The sequence below is a fragment of the Protopterus annectens genome, chromosome 6.part1 (genome assembly GCF_019279795.1).
Source record: "Protopterus annectens isolate FY-2018-M chromosome 6.part1, PAN1.0, whole genome shotgun sequence".
In the NCBI taxonomy this organism is placed as follows: domain Eukaryota; kingdom Metazoa; phylum Chordata; order Ceratodontiformes; family Protopteridae; genus Protopterus; species Protopterus annectens.
In genome coordinates this window covers 377,441,310-377,456,629 of record NC_056738.1, presented here as the reverse complement: position 1 = coordinate 377,456,629, position 15,320 = coordinate 377,441,310, and the positions used below count along the sequence as shown (strand labels likewise).

At 40.2% G+C, this 15,320-nt stretch overlaps 1 protein-coding gene across 2 annotated transcripts in view; it reads right to left on the bottom strand.

The window, feature by feature from the left end:
* Window positions 1-15,320, bottom strand: part of LOC122805570 (sodium/calcium exchanger 1-like) — a 1,812,535-nt gene that overhangs the window by 1,104 nt on the left and 1,796,111 nt on the right. For both annotated transcript variants that reach the window (XM_044075789.1, XM_044075788.1), the window contains one exon: window positions 1-1,821. This exon is cut by the window's left edge and continues 1,104 nt beyond it. In XM_044075789.1, coding sequence (XP_043931724.1) covers window positions 1,445-1,821 — 377 coding nt within the window. In that variant the 3' untranslated portion in view covers window positions 1-1,444. The remainder of the gene's footprint in view (window positions 1,822-15,320) is intronic.

Here is a 15,320-nt window from a genome sequence, read left to right as displayed (position 1 = left end):
TCATTTAGATCCATCATGGAAACGTTTTGCTTTGAAAACATGACCAGGATTTAGTGCCTTTTGCAACTATAATTCTAGCAGCAGAGCAGTCAGTAAAACCTACAAAACAATTGCATAATTGTGACACCGAGTTCTGATGGAGACACACAGAAACCTTGTTCTCTCTTTGCATAAATAATGATAAAGAAATATCAGCAGATCCATAATCATCCGGTATATTGCACTCATGAGGCAATGGGATAGTTGAAGAATACTATGCAACTAGTTCTTAACTTTGTTTCAGATTCATTATTTTATAGTGGTATTACTGTACAAAAGGAACACAACTGCATTTCACACAGCAGTTAAACACCAGCATTCCTAAGACATGCAGAATTTCTAAAGGTAGAGGTTCTGAGAGAAAATGTGGTTGAGATATGTTCTCCAGTAACCTTATTCCTAATATCATAAATAACACAGCTATTACAAGACGCAATCATGTCATGATGTTGCAGCTCCTATCTATGCCATCATTTTACTTTCTGGAAAGTAATAAGGTATAACTATGCCTGCTCATAACAGCTGCTTACTATTGCTTCAGCTGTCTCCTCAGCTGAGCCATTTTGCAAAACAACCACAGTTACCTCCCTTTCTTAATGATTTTTGCTCTCATGTACTGCAAACAGACATATCGCTATCTAGTGAGCATGAAATCCATTCATCAAGCAATGCTGCACTGTCAGGAACTGTGCCTGGTTGCCACCTCCTTATTTTATTAGATGGATAATGTGCCTGTTCCCAAATGAGCTTGTAAGTGCTATCCCTGACACAAGGTTCCTTTTCTAGCAAGGTAAACAGCATATACTGGGTAATGCAGGAAAATGTGAGCTGAATCATATGACAATGATTCATTTCTGATGTCGTCTCATAACTTGTTGAAATGCTGGCACTTTTGAAAAATGTTATGCTGGTGAAAAAGAAAACAATGGACAATTAAAACCAACCCTAGCTTCCTGCAATTTGAAAGTAATATTAGAAACATGTATTCCTCTGTCTGTCAAAGAAGTGACATAAGTTCTTCTACAGGCATTCATAACTATATTTCTCTTCACTGTGTTTATGAGCTACCCCTAGTTCCATCATGGCTTCCTTTATTTCAAATGCCTTACCATTTAAAGCAAACCTGACTGCAGTGCCTACAGACATCATTTGTCTCTGTATCTAGTGTAAAAAATGGAGGAAAAATCCTTGAAGTGTTTATGGTTCCATCCTCATCAGCTATTGGAGGAAGCTTCCTAATTATATATGTCTTTAAAACTGTCATTAAGTTCTTCAGCTTAGTTGTAAGCAAGTTGGTTCCCCTCCCCCAACACCATACAAGTAGTATTGGAAAGTATGGAGGATAATTACAGTACTAGCTCTAATTATCAGGTCCTTGGCAGGGGTGGGGAGGGGTGAGACAGGTCTAAAATCCTTTTATGTGGCAGTAGGTTTCCAAAGACGCAAGCAGAATGTACATCAGCCACAGTAATACAAAGAGAAGAGTAGTCAGAATCTTAGCAGTCCTTGGTCCACCTAGTTCTCCTCCAACAGAGGGCCTCCGACGATACAACAGGACGGCAATGTTTATGAAAGCAAAAATGGTGTAAAGGGTGACTGAAAACGCAAGAGTGCCAGCTTTCACCTTGAATGGTTCCCCCTTGCTGCCCCAGTAGATAGCTGCGATAGTCCAAGCCAACCCAATGCCTAGGAAGACATTGACAGCATTACTGCCTGTCACATTGCCAATGGAAGCATCTGCATACTGGTCCTGAATGGCAGCTACTTTACTAGCAAACGTATCTAGGAAATAGAAAGAGAAAGGCATTTTAATGCATGACTGTGAGTACATGCAATGAAACATTATGCAAACTGTATATATGCAGTCTTATGGTTAAGCGCTGTCAAATTTCACTTACAAAATGTGATAGCCAGACTGTCTAATTTAACAAAATAGTTTAAAAACATGTATCTGATAGCAATTTTAAGTTTTCTTTCAGTGATGTGGTTTTACCTGATTTTTTCATAATTACACTTGTTGGCATACTTTACAATGTGAATAAACAATGTCCGTCAAACTGAATGGACAAACTAAAATGTATAAACAAAGGCAAATAAAAGAAAAAACAAGAAAAGAAGGCAGTACCAAAGATAAAAGGATGCTTTACTGAAACAGAGCAGTATGCAATGTATGGTGATTAGAGCATAACAGCATGCAAATGAGGAGCCTAATGTAAATTAACCACACAGATTATGCAAATGAGCAAATCCAAAATTGCTGATTCAGAAACATGTAGAATGGTGGTATATAGCCATTCTGACTGCTAAGATTTATGAGGTGCATGATGGGAACCATGTTAGAAATAGCAGCAGCATGTGTTAGGAGCAATCATTGAAGGTTGTGCATGCAATACATAAGCAGGAAAGGTATCAAATCTCAGAAATTCAGGTGATTTGTAATAGTCAGAGTATCATTTATAATGTAGCTGTGAACCACCTGAGCAGAGCATGATTCACAAATCTGACATACCTCTAACTACATACCAGTGATTCCAGAAACAGGGCTTCCCACAACGTCAGCTGGCTGATAGGTGTACACATGTATGCCAGGTAGACAGGCCTATGCATTTAGGTGCCACGTATGAAGGGAATAGGCCAAATATAATATGTTGTTTGTTGTGTCTTGCTGGCTATACCATAGATCCCTGCTAGATGATCTTAATATACTCTCTCAGACTATGCAGGAAAAAGTGTACAACACATCCTGTGCAGAAACCCAAGCATAATGTATCAATTATACAGTCTACTAAAGGGATACTTCCCATTTTTACCTCAGGAGGGGCACTTTTATATGGTCTGTGTAGAACAGTGTGCTATGCTATGCTTTCCTGTACCTTATCAGCCACTGTAGTTTAAGGAACTTTCCAGGTTTGGGGGTGGTATTAAGTTAACTGTACTGAGCATGTGTTAGAAGTAAGATATAGAATGTGCATGCAGAAGCAGCTATGTCAGGTGTAAAATAAACTATCTGTTAAACTGTCATCATGCCTTCACTCATCATTCAACAGTCTAGACATATACAGAAAGATATTTGTCATGTGTGCCATGCTACACAATGAGGTGTTACAAAAAAATATGGAGCAGCAGTGGAACATAATGGCTGGGCCCGCCATACAAGTCATAGCAACAGCACAAGGTCAAGGTGGAGAGTCAGGGTGGAATGTGCAGCAGCACAGCCCTGCCCAGCACAGAGACGGATTCAATACATTACAGCGCGGCCTAAGGTGTGGTATCTGGTCCACAGCTATGGGGAATGGTGCAGGCAACACAAAATAAAATGATACACAGGACAGTTTATGGACAGGCCATGCTGTGCATCAGACATAACCATACTCACACAGATAAAAGAGTGAGCAGTGCACAGTCATTGTCACTTGGATAAGTAGAGGGATACAGTGGCAAGTATCTGCAAACTATAATGTTTGATAGGGTCTCGTGAGGTGAACACAAAAGCCACATATTCTGTGATGCTTTGGGGAGTCATAGATTACTTCTCCAGTGTGCAGTTGTGCTGCCATGACATAACAATAATTAGTGCCCACTATGTTAGCTTAAAGGGTCAGCCTTGATCTGGTCCATGGCAGGGAAGGAGAAGAATTATGGGACCATTTTTATGCATGTGTGGAAATGACATCGCCCACAATGGGGGGATAGGCAGTCTACCTACAGGTGACACTCATGCCACTGCACAAGTGGTCTGTGTAGCCTATGCCCGACCACCATACATCCAGACCTTTCCACAGCCATAGTCTGGATCTCCTGTGGAAGCAGTTGGTGCAAATCATCTCCCAAGCTACACAGCACACTAACTATCTCCACAGTGCTGCATTTAGTAGTTTCCTGTGCTCGCATCACAGACCCGTATATCCACTGGTTAACTAAGTGTCATAACTATTTTAGGAACTGTCATGGCATCATGTTTTTCTTGCACAGGATCATCAAGGTGCAGTTGCTGATCCAGAAGACTAGCCCTTTGGAGAAGGTGGATGCTTGATATGAATTATGCCATGTGTTGAATTATGCAACTAGCATGTTCAATACTGGCAGCAGTAGCATCATTAAGGAAGAGCCTTGACAATGGAAGCCAGAGGCTCAATAGACTGGGTCAGAGAGTATTGGGTACTACTATTGTCTTGTACTATGTACAGTGTTTTAAGTGTGCAATGAAGAGAATGGAGGCTGCAGAGGAGCATCAACTGAACAGGGCTGGGTGCTGCAGAAGGTGAGTGCATGACTGCAGGCACATGTTCTCCGCCTGTTCACTGCACTACAACAGCTGTGTTCGTTGCATGCTTGTGTGATAATAGCATAAAATAGTGTGGAAATTCCCTATGGAGTTAAAATGACATTCCCTGTTACATCAAGAGCTCCTTGCCATGTTTGATAGACATGGCTGTGAGTTGTAGCGATGGAGGAATTATATGTGGAGATATAACAAATTGACAATAAAATAGTAAGTAACAATTTATTTCTAGAGCATAAACTGCAATATGACAATATTTTAGGGGACATTGATATACTTTGTAACACTATACTGCAATGTAAAGGTAAGAAACTTCCTAGAGGCAAACTAGCATATCAGCAAGGCAAAGCTTATCCTTTACCTCCACTGGGTCAAACTACACGGGGTAATAGATATAAGCAACAATATTTGGATACGGTGGAAGAAGACACTGATGATAATGATGCAGTCCCTTTTAGACTAACCAGTAGTTTGGAGGTCAGAAAGAATAAGAAATCGGAGACAGCAAAATCAGGGCCCTTACCCACAAACAACCTGCAGGAACAGGTTTCAGTACAGGAATGGGTACAACAACAATTGACAGAGGTGACAGTCCAACATGCTTGCAATGTAATTGAAAATGGAACCCATGACTTTAAAATATACAATTACAGTCCAGTAACATTTACCTCAGCATATGCAGATGTATTTAGCAAAGGGTATACATTTGTTCCCAGTCAACCAGTTGATCTGGTGTGTTTAATATGTGATTTAAAGGTGTATATCCGAAACTTGAATTTACATGTTATGTTTAAACAGGAACAAAAGGCAGTGGCAAATGGCATTAATATCAGTGTACTAAGTGTTTTTAATCCAGAGGTACATCATACATTAAAAGTGTTTGAACAAATATGTGAAATTGATTTCAGGTATTATTTGGCACATACTGATAGAATGGAGAATCTGTCCAATTAGGAGAAAATATTATTAAAATGTATTAAGGCTCTCCACGAACTTAGGTTCATGCGTCCCGACAAAGGTGGTGGTATTGTAATAATTGAATATGATGTGTGTGTTCAAAAAATGTTTGAGATGTTATATAGCGGTACATACGAGGAGGTTTCTAACAATGAAGTACAAGTGGGATACAAAAGAGTGGATTGGAAATTAGCAGATATGCTTTCCCAAGACCAGATATCAGTATATGAATATATTTATATGATTAATGAATGGCCTAGGACCCTGACAATATTCGGGGTCCCTAACATACATAAAGAACTTATGAATCCACCGCTAAGGCCTCTAGCAGATTCTGGTAGGTCAAAAACAAGTTATATTGCTAAATATTTAGATAAACAGTTAAAATCAAAAGTTAGCAAATTTCCTAATTTGTGCCCTGATTCCTGGCAATTTCTTACCAAGTGTAATGATTTGATATTATTTGATGGTATTTTTATAACCATTGATGATAAGGACCTGTTCAGTTGTATACCACATGAACAGGGGTTGGAATACTTTGCTATATACTTACATGAAGTTATGAAATTAAGCCAGGAAACCATCAATGTTTATTGCCAGCTCATGGAATTGGTCTTTAGGTACAACTATATATATTTTGAGGGACACACTTTCCGGAAGTTGTAGCCATGGGTGCTGCCTGTGGCTCCCTTTTTGCAAATATCATCATGGTATGGTGGGAAAGTAATTTTTTGTATCCAAGTCTCTGTTATTCATATATCAAGACGTATGCAAGGTATTTGGATGATTTGTTGTTGGCTTGGTGTGGACCTTTATCTGAAATATAGAATTTTATCGAATATATAAATGGTTCTACCAATTTTTTAAAGTTTACTCACACAGTCAGTATTAATACAGTAGCTTACTTAGATGCTTGTATATCAAAATATGAGGATGGTTCAGGGTTAAAATCAACCTTCTTTAGAAAACCAACTCATTTAAACACCTACCTACATTATTCTAGTAATCATCTTATACACGTAAAGTGTGGTGTTGTTAAGGGACAAATGGTCAGGGCAGCACGCATGGTTTCAGATTACAATGATTTTTTTTTTTGGCAGAATATACCTACATGTCAGAAATGTTTTATAATAGAGGTTATCCCCTGAGAATTGTTAACCAAACTCAAAATGAAGTTATAGGTAAGTGAAACCGGGGTTTTTGTAAGCCATTACTTAGCCAGGGGACATCTGCCATAGAAAATGGAGACAGAGATGATATCAATATGATTGACATACATGATAATAAGAATAATGGTAGTGTAGTAGTAAGATGCAAGAGAGCGTTATTCTGTCCTTTGGTTACTACCTACCATGAGAGTAGTAACATCATTACAGAGATATTATATAAAAATTGGAATATCATCATTATGGATGACGATCTGGCTGGAAAAGCTGGAACAAGCCCTAATATTGTTTCTAGGAGGGACTCTAATGTTAAAAATATTTTAGAACAACAATGACAAAATTATCATTTAGGAAAAATGAGTCCCTGTGGTATGTGCAACCAATGCAAGCATGTGTTTAGTAGGTCTAGCATTAATATAGGAAAAAAAATATTCCTATTAGGGGGAAAATATAGTTGTTATACCCAGAGGGTAGTGCATATTGCATTCTGTTTGGAATGTCCACTATTTTATGTTAGAAAGACCCAGCGTAAGCTATCACAAAGGATTTAGGAACATCTTTATGATATTTTGCATTATAGGGAAGCAAATGATTTATTTAAACATGTAAATAAATTTCCAACACATAGCTTTAAGTTTACAGTAGTTTATCAAGTCCCTAGTGATCCTTGGGGTGGACCATGGAAATTAATTTTAGAAAATAACAAAACATGGTGGCAGGTGTATTTAAACTCAGGGTCCCCCCCCCCCCCGGTTTAAATTATACTATCTGTATTAGTAGTTTTTTAAAGATGAAAGTATATGATAAGTGATTTAGACATGTGTGTGTGTGTGTGTGTGTGTGTGTGTGTGTGTGTGTGTGTGTGTGTGTATATATATATATATATATATATAATATATATATATATATATATATATATATATAAAATGTCATTTCTGCACATTAATGTGTTTTAAAAATGATATAAATATGTGTATTTATGTGTAGTAATGTTATAAAGTGATAAATAAGAACTTGTATAAATACATATAATGGTTTAGTTTTCAGTGGAATTAGTAGTGGAATTTTATTGGCTGCTGATTTTTTTTTAAATTTTAAAAAATGGTGATGCATGCATAAAAGGCAATCTTTGTGTAATCTAATTTGTCTGATGAAGTTTGTCTCTTATACCAAACAAAAGCGCTTACTATTAAACTTTGTATCTGTGGATTTTGGTCTGATTGTTTTCACTGCCAGCCTTTGGATTCCAAACAATTACCTCACTGCCAGGTAGTGTCACATAAATGTTTACAATGGTATTGGATATTATAGCAATAACCCATGTCTGGGTGTGGGTAATGCTGGATTTACCCATGGTTGGTGTGTTTTGGTCATGAGGGCGAAGCCCGAGTGGCCAAACAAAGCCAACTGTGGGTAAATCCAGCATTACCCACACCCAGAAGTGGGTTATTGCTATTATACAATGACATTATTTAAGAAAAAAAATAATTACTTTTCTTAAATAATGGCATTGTATAATGCCTCCTTGCTGCCCTTCAGCAGCTGTCTGGTATTCTGCAGCAGTTCTGATGTACTGCGCATGCGCATGCCTACGCAGTACATCAGAGCTGTGGGCAAAAGCAACGGAGAAAGCAAGATCTCCGTTGCTTTTTAAAAACTGTTTCACTATGTTAAATGAGTTTAACATAGCGAGACAGCTTTAAAAAAGCAACGGAGAATATCCGTTGCTTTTTTAAAGCTGTCTCGCTATGTTAAACCCATTTAACATAGCAAGACAGTTTAGAAAAAAGCAACGGACAAAGCAAGATCTCCGTTGCTTTTTAAAAACTGTTTTGCTACGTTAAATGAGTTTAACATAGCGTGACAGCTTTAAAAAAAGCAACGGAGAATCTCTGTTGCTTTTTTAAAGCTGTCTCGCTATGTTAAACTCGTTTAACATAGCGTGACAGTGTGAAGCAACGGAGATCTTGCGTTCTCCGTTGCTGTAAAAAAAAAGAGTTATAGTAATGGAAAAAGTCCGGGCGACCGGACCTTTTTCCATTACTATAACTCTGATTTACAACATGCAGGCTGACCAAACAGCATGCATGTTTTTGAATATTTAATGGGGGGTCATTGTATAATTGTGAACAATTACCTCACTGCCAGGCAATGTCACATAAATGTTTACAATGGTAATGGATGTTTGTGAACAATTACCTCACTGACAGGTAATGTCACAAGTGTTTACAATAATAATGGATGTTTGTGAACAATTACCTCACTGACAGGTAATGTCACATAAATGTTTGCAATGATAATGGATGTTTGTGAACAATTACCTCACTGACAGGTAATGTCACTTGATTGTCCAGCAGGGCAAGGCTCATTATTCACCCCTCACCAACCAAGCGACTAAGCAGCTCACCCTACTATTCAGGCATGACCAAAGGGCAATTTCAGGTATACTCTCCAGTCCAGCTGGTGAACCTGGGTATCCTGAGGCAATGTTACAACTGCCTCATGTACACAGACAACCCTCTCCTCCTGCCACAAAACATTAACATATGCGAGAGATGCAATTATATAGCTAAATTGGAGGCTAAGCTCTCTCCACCCAAGACTGGAACAGGCAGTCATGAGGAGAAGGTTAACACTTGCACCACACCTCCAGTCTCACATAGACATACTAAACCAGCACTGGCAAAAAATACACATAAATACACAAAATCATACTCGGAGGCTCTAAATAAAAACCTGCAAAAGCATCAGAGACCTCCAAAGTAGATACCCAAAAAACCTGCACCTCCCATCACAAACCAGACAACACATAAAACACAAAATCAGTGTGCCGCACAATCACAGCCGTTAAGGCAAAATAACATACCTAACACACTAGTAGTAGGCAACTCTATAGTCAGGTACACTGATGTGCCACTCACTAGGCTGGACAAGGAGAAGGTTACTGTTAGTTGCCTGTCGGGATCCACCACATAACACAAGCACTCAGATCACTCCAGAACTAGTACAAATATGACTCTGTCATTGTTCATGTTGGTGTGAATGACCTGAGATGTACCTCCTTGGACTACATGAAAAGAGACATGGAAGAGCTCTCTGATCATGTAGCCTAGGTGGTTATGACCCTGACCCTGAGTAGCATCTTGCCCTCACCAAGAATGATACTGCAGTATAAAGAGAAAATGATCAATTTCAACAATTGGCTAAGCTTCTGGTGTCATTCAAAGGAGATCCAGTGTCTGTCAGCCTGGGACGACATGCTCGACAAGCCTGTCACCCCTAGGCTTTCGATTACTGGCCAAGGCTCTTGCTGCCCCATAGTGCATTTTTTAGGTAAGGCTCAAAAGTCAAATCCATCTCCATAAACAGAACAAATAAAAAAATGAGGGTTATGCTACTCAACGCTAGGAGTTTAAATCTCAAAATGCATGCGCTCAAAGCACTCCTCAGTATGGAAAATGTCGACATCTGTGCAGTAACTGAAACCTGGTCCAAGGCTCCACAGAGCACCCCAGCACTACTGGGCTATAACTCATACCACACATTTCAGCCACAGAACATGGACCGAAACACAAAAGGAGGGGGTGTATCCATATTCATCAAGGATACCTACACCTTCAGGTTAGTGGCGCAGCATGATACCTCTGAGATCATCCATGTGCAACTAACATCGGGCAAATCTGCAATGCAAATTGTGGCCTGCTACAGATCACCCTCCATGACCCAGGACCACCACTCCGCCTTTCTGAAGACACTGGAAAACATGAAGGTCCTACCAAACACCCTGATATTGGGCAATTTCAATTACCCTACTGTTAACTGGGAAAACTACTCCAGTACAAACTCCCAGGTCCAGTGCTTCCTGGAATTTATCAACTCAAATGCCCTGTATCAGCTGGTAAACTCCTCTACCAGAGGTGAAAACATATTGGACCTGGTCATCACCAACATGGGTGACAGGTGTTCCGCACCGGAGGTCAACCCATCACTGGTTAGATCAAACCATAAACTAATCACTCTGGATGTCCACGCCACACCACCACCCCCAACCAAAGAAACCACAGTGAAAAACTTTTCTATAGCAAACTTCACCTTACTTAAGACAGAGGTGGTAAGTTTCACAGCCCCCACGCTAAAGGATAATAGTGTCCAAGATGCAGGAACCTTTACAAATGCACTCTATGAGCACCTACAAGGATACATGGATCGTGCCATCCCTAGCAAAACCAAGACTCACTACCCTAAGAGAAGGAATCCAGTCTGATAGACCCCTGCCATAAACAGGCTATACAATAGAAGGAGGAAACTAGTTCAGAAAAAAAGCAAATCCCAAGAAGGAAAGATATCCCTGATCAGTATCAGTAAGAAACTAAGGTCCCTCATAAAATCATCCAAGGCTAACTTCGAAAGAAAAATAGCCAAGGATTCGAAAGATAACCACAAAGCCTTCCTTAGCTATGTCAAGAATCTAAGTGGCAACTCGCAGATATGCTCTGAGTTAGTGCAAAATAACACAAAATATACTGAACCTACTGATATTGCCAACATCCTGGCAGATAGATTTAGTGCAAACTCCCCCCCCCTCTCACCCCCAAAAGGGCCCATAACAATACTGGAAAAGTGTAGTGTCCCAGAAATCACAGATGCACAGGTGAAAACAACCCTTTCAAAAGCCAAAAGCACAGCGTCAATGGGGCCAGATGGTGTCCCAGGCTGTGTCTTGCATGAACTACAGAACGAACTAAACCCCCACCTAAACACACAGTTCAACCTCAGCCTCTCCACAGGCTATGTGCCCATAGAATGGTGCACAGCAACGGTTATTCTGCTCCAAAAAGGAGGGGCCACAACTGACCCTGGTAACTATCTCTCCATAAGCCTGACTCGCCTGGTCTGCAAGACTATGGAGCGCATCATCATGGAACTCATTAACAAAGACATTAGGAACCTCCAAACACTTGACCCGACCCAGTTCGGCTTTGTTAAGGGCAGATCATGCCTACTAAACCTGGTTGACTTCTTCGAGACAGTCACCAAGGCCATAGATGAGGGGAAGGTGGTTCACACAGCCTATCTTGACCTCGCCAAGGCTTTTGACACCATTCCCCACTTGGGAATTATAGAAAAACTCACCAGCCTGAAGATAAACCCCTACGTCACAAGATAGGTTGCCAACTGGCTTACAGACAGAACTCACACGGTAAGAATAGTGGGCTCCAGGTCCAACTCTAAACCAGTCACAAGTGGTGTCCCACAAGACTCGTTTCTGGGACTCCTACTGTTCGGCATATACTTCTCAGAAGTACAGGCAAACACAGGAGGACTATGGCTAACCAAGTTCGCCGATGACTACAAACTGGGAGCCATAATTGACTCCCTGGCTGACACGGACATTCTCCAAAAGGGCCTTACTGAGACGGACACCTGGTGTCAAAGTCATGGTCTCAAGCTAAATGCCAAAAAATGCATAGTCATCTCATTTGGGAAAAATAAAACACCCATGAATTACTACATAGGTGGCAGCCCCCTTAATACACAAGAGGTAATAAGAGATCTGGGGACTCAGGTAGATAGTAATCTCTCCTTTGATAATCATATTGCCAAAGTAGTTAGGAAATCCTTCTATGTAGCCCATCTAATTACTAAAGGGTTCCAGCTAGAAATAAAGAGGTTATAGTGCCCCTCTACTCGTCACTCATCAGACCCATTGTAGAGTACAATGCCCCATTTGGGATGTACCTCACAAGACACTACCTACAGCTGGAAAGACCACAAAAGTACCTCACCAAGAGGATTACTGGCCTCAAACATATGTCCTATGCAGCCCGACTGGAAAAACTCCAGCTGTACTCTGTGGCATATCGCTTACTCAGAGGTGATCTCTGCCTGACTTACATGTCCAACTCAAAATTGATGGAAATGCTCCACCTAAAGAAATCCAAGTCACTGCGAGCCACTCGCTTTAGTGAGCTAAACTTCGCCACAACAATAAATAGAACATGCTGGAGAGATAGATTCCTGTCACAGAGACTCCCCATGCTTTGGAACAAAATTCCTAACTACATTAGGCAGAGCCCCTCACTAACACTCTTCAAAAGAAACCTTGATGAGTGGATGGGTAACAGAAAATACACCCCTGGGATCACTTCATTGGCTCTTCTTGACAGAGGCTCAGTTAATTAATCAATGGGGCGGCGAAAGCTGACACACTCTGGCTAGGCTTATAAATGCCCTCAGACAGATAGCCTAGTACCTACCTATGAATCTATAAACCTAAATGTTTACAATAGTAATGGATGTTTATGAACAATTACCTCACTGACAGGCATATTTGCTCTCTGCAGTCACTGGCATGCATTATAATTTCATATTCTTCTTTGCCATTGATCTGAATAGTTTTACCAAGTTTAGTAATGCAGTTAGAGGATTCATAAGTGCCAGCTTACTTATCTAAGTAGAAACATTTGCTATTACTAAACTCACTGATTGGTCTGTTTCTGGAGATATAGTACCCTTTATGACAGCACAGAGTCATTTATTCTATTCATCTGTTGTGGGACCTAGGGCAATCAGAATAAAAAAAAAATGGCTGAACGTATTTGTGCTCCCCTCCTGTACCTCTGTCAAATAATATAATAATCACTTATCCAGCTTCAGTGATACATAATTATTAAGCCTTGACTATGACCCAGGCATCTTGAGTTCAAATGGTGGCTTAAACAGCTGACATACCTGCTGGTGGATGATGGGTACACCCATTATGATAGGGAAGGTGTGGCAGACCAGGCCATCCAATGCTGCAGTCCTTTGGTGGAGGAGTAGATATACAAATCATGCCCTTTTTTAGGACAGTTCATGGTTACCTCACCAGTCACAGCTTAATGATCATAGCTTTCATACCAGCTGTGTAGAATTAAGCAAATGGGGAAGATATTGAGGGCTCTGGGGTGATGGAGATAACACATACACACTCTGCTCAAGACTGGAGCTAGATTTGTAGGAAAAGCCCACATACTTGGGTTGCCAGTGAGGGAACAAACAACCGCTATGGCTGCCTGAATGATGGCTTCACTGGACAGCTGTTGTCCCTGTGTTTCTTAGTGGACCTTCACCGTGAGGGAATGGATAGGCTAAGATCCAGCAGTGGAGGCCCAGTGGGTAGCTGGATGTGTAGCAAAACAAATCTAGGCAAATAAATATATAATCAGTTCTTGCATTGCAGCATCTTGGGAGTAAAGAGAACTCTCCCTGTAATGCTCATAGATAAAGGAACTTGACCATATGGCCTTTCACTGAATCATCTACCAATGTGTTTTGTTTTTAGTAGTGTGGCATTTACAGGTATGCCCCCAAAATCCTAATTTGACCTAAAGAACATAAAGCTAAGAAAAACACAGTGAATAACCATCCCCATATAGTTACATTTCAACTGATGTATATACTATATTATTTCCTTTTCTACAACTTCATAGTATTGTAATTTTATGTCTGCATACTGAGCATGAGCCAGCTGTTGCTAGTTCATTGTTGCTGTTTTTATGTGCTATATCCCTACTTCAAAATCCCATATACTGTAGAAATAAACCTTAATCAGAGGTGTACCTGGCTCAGCCAGTGCTTGGAGTCATTCCTCTATCTGGTGCCCTTTAACTTTTAGGAGCCAATAAAACAGAGATGATAAGATGTGTGATCTTACCTGCTGCTCCACAAATGCAGGAAACAATCAGGTCCTGTTTCTGTACCCCACCCCTGCCTCTCCTTCCACAGCTAAGAGTAAAAAACAAAAAGGAACCAAGCTCTTCTCTTCCCTTAAACTATAGGAAACTGCTTGCCACATTTAAGACAACTAGTTGCTAAAGTTTATGCATAAGAAACACACAGCACTAAATGGCTTGAATTATTAAAAAAAAGTTGGCTTAAATTGTAGCAAGTAGATGTTACTGGTAACACTGGTAACAAGGGGGTTTTGCACATGCGATCATCTTGCACCTCTACCCTAAGGTTTTAAGGTTGAAACTATTGATAATATATTCCAAAAAGCAGCACATTGATCACAACATTACTTCTGTAAGACCTTGTGAAGATATGTATTTCAGTTATTTCAATGAATCCTTTAGTCAAGACTTCTCAGGCATTTAGATATCCTCACATGGTAGACTTCTGATGTACTTCGGTTATTTCAATGAATCCTTAAGTCTAGACTGCTCAGGCATTTAGGTATACTTCACATGGTAGACTTCTGTTTGGCTGGTCAGTGGCTTTTGGCTCATGACAATGACACCATTTTAATAACTATCTTGGTAGAACTACAATTAGTAATTGCATATGTCTGTACAGGTTTTAGTGCTGCATCCAGACAGCAACTGTTTCTAGGGTTCAGTTCCCACCTGGCATGACTTCTGTGTAGAGGTTATACATCCTCCCTGTATTTGCATGCATTTTCACCAAATGCTGTGCTATTCTTCTGCATGTCCAATATATGGCTTACCTGAAATGATGACCTATAAATTGCATGACAGTGTGTCCTGTGCATGATTGACTGACTTTGCATGCTTGTGAATATATGTTATGCATATATGGCAGTTCAACAAAATTTACTTTGTTTGACTCCATATCATAGAAAAAGGAATAACGTATAAAAGACAGTTAAAAAGTGTTTTTGCAAGGGCCAAGCCTGCCCCTACATCTTCAACATGGTGGGCTGAATCTCCCATACACACACAAATACACACACACACACTCACACACACACACACACACACACACACACACACACACACACACACACACAGACGTGTGTGTGTGTGTGTGTGTGTGTGTGTGTGTGTGTGTGTGTGTGTGTATTAAGTCCAAGATGCACAATACCTAGGAGAAGG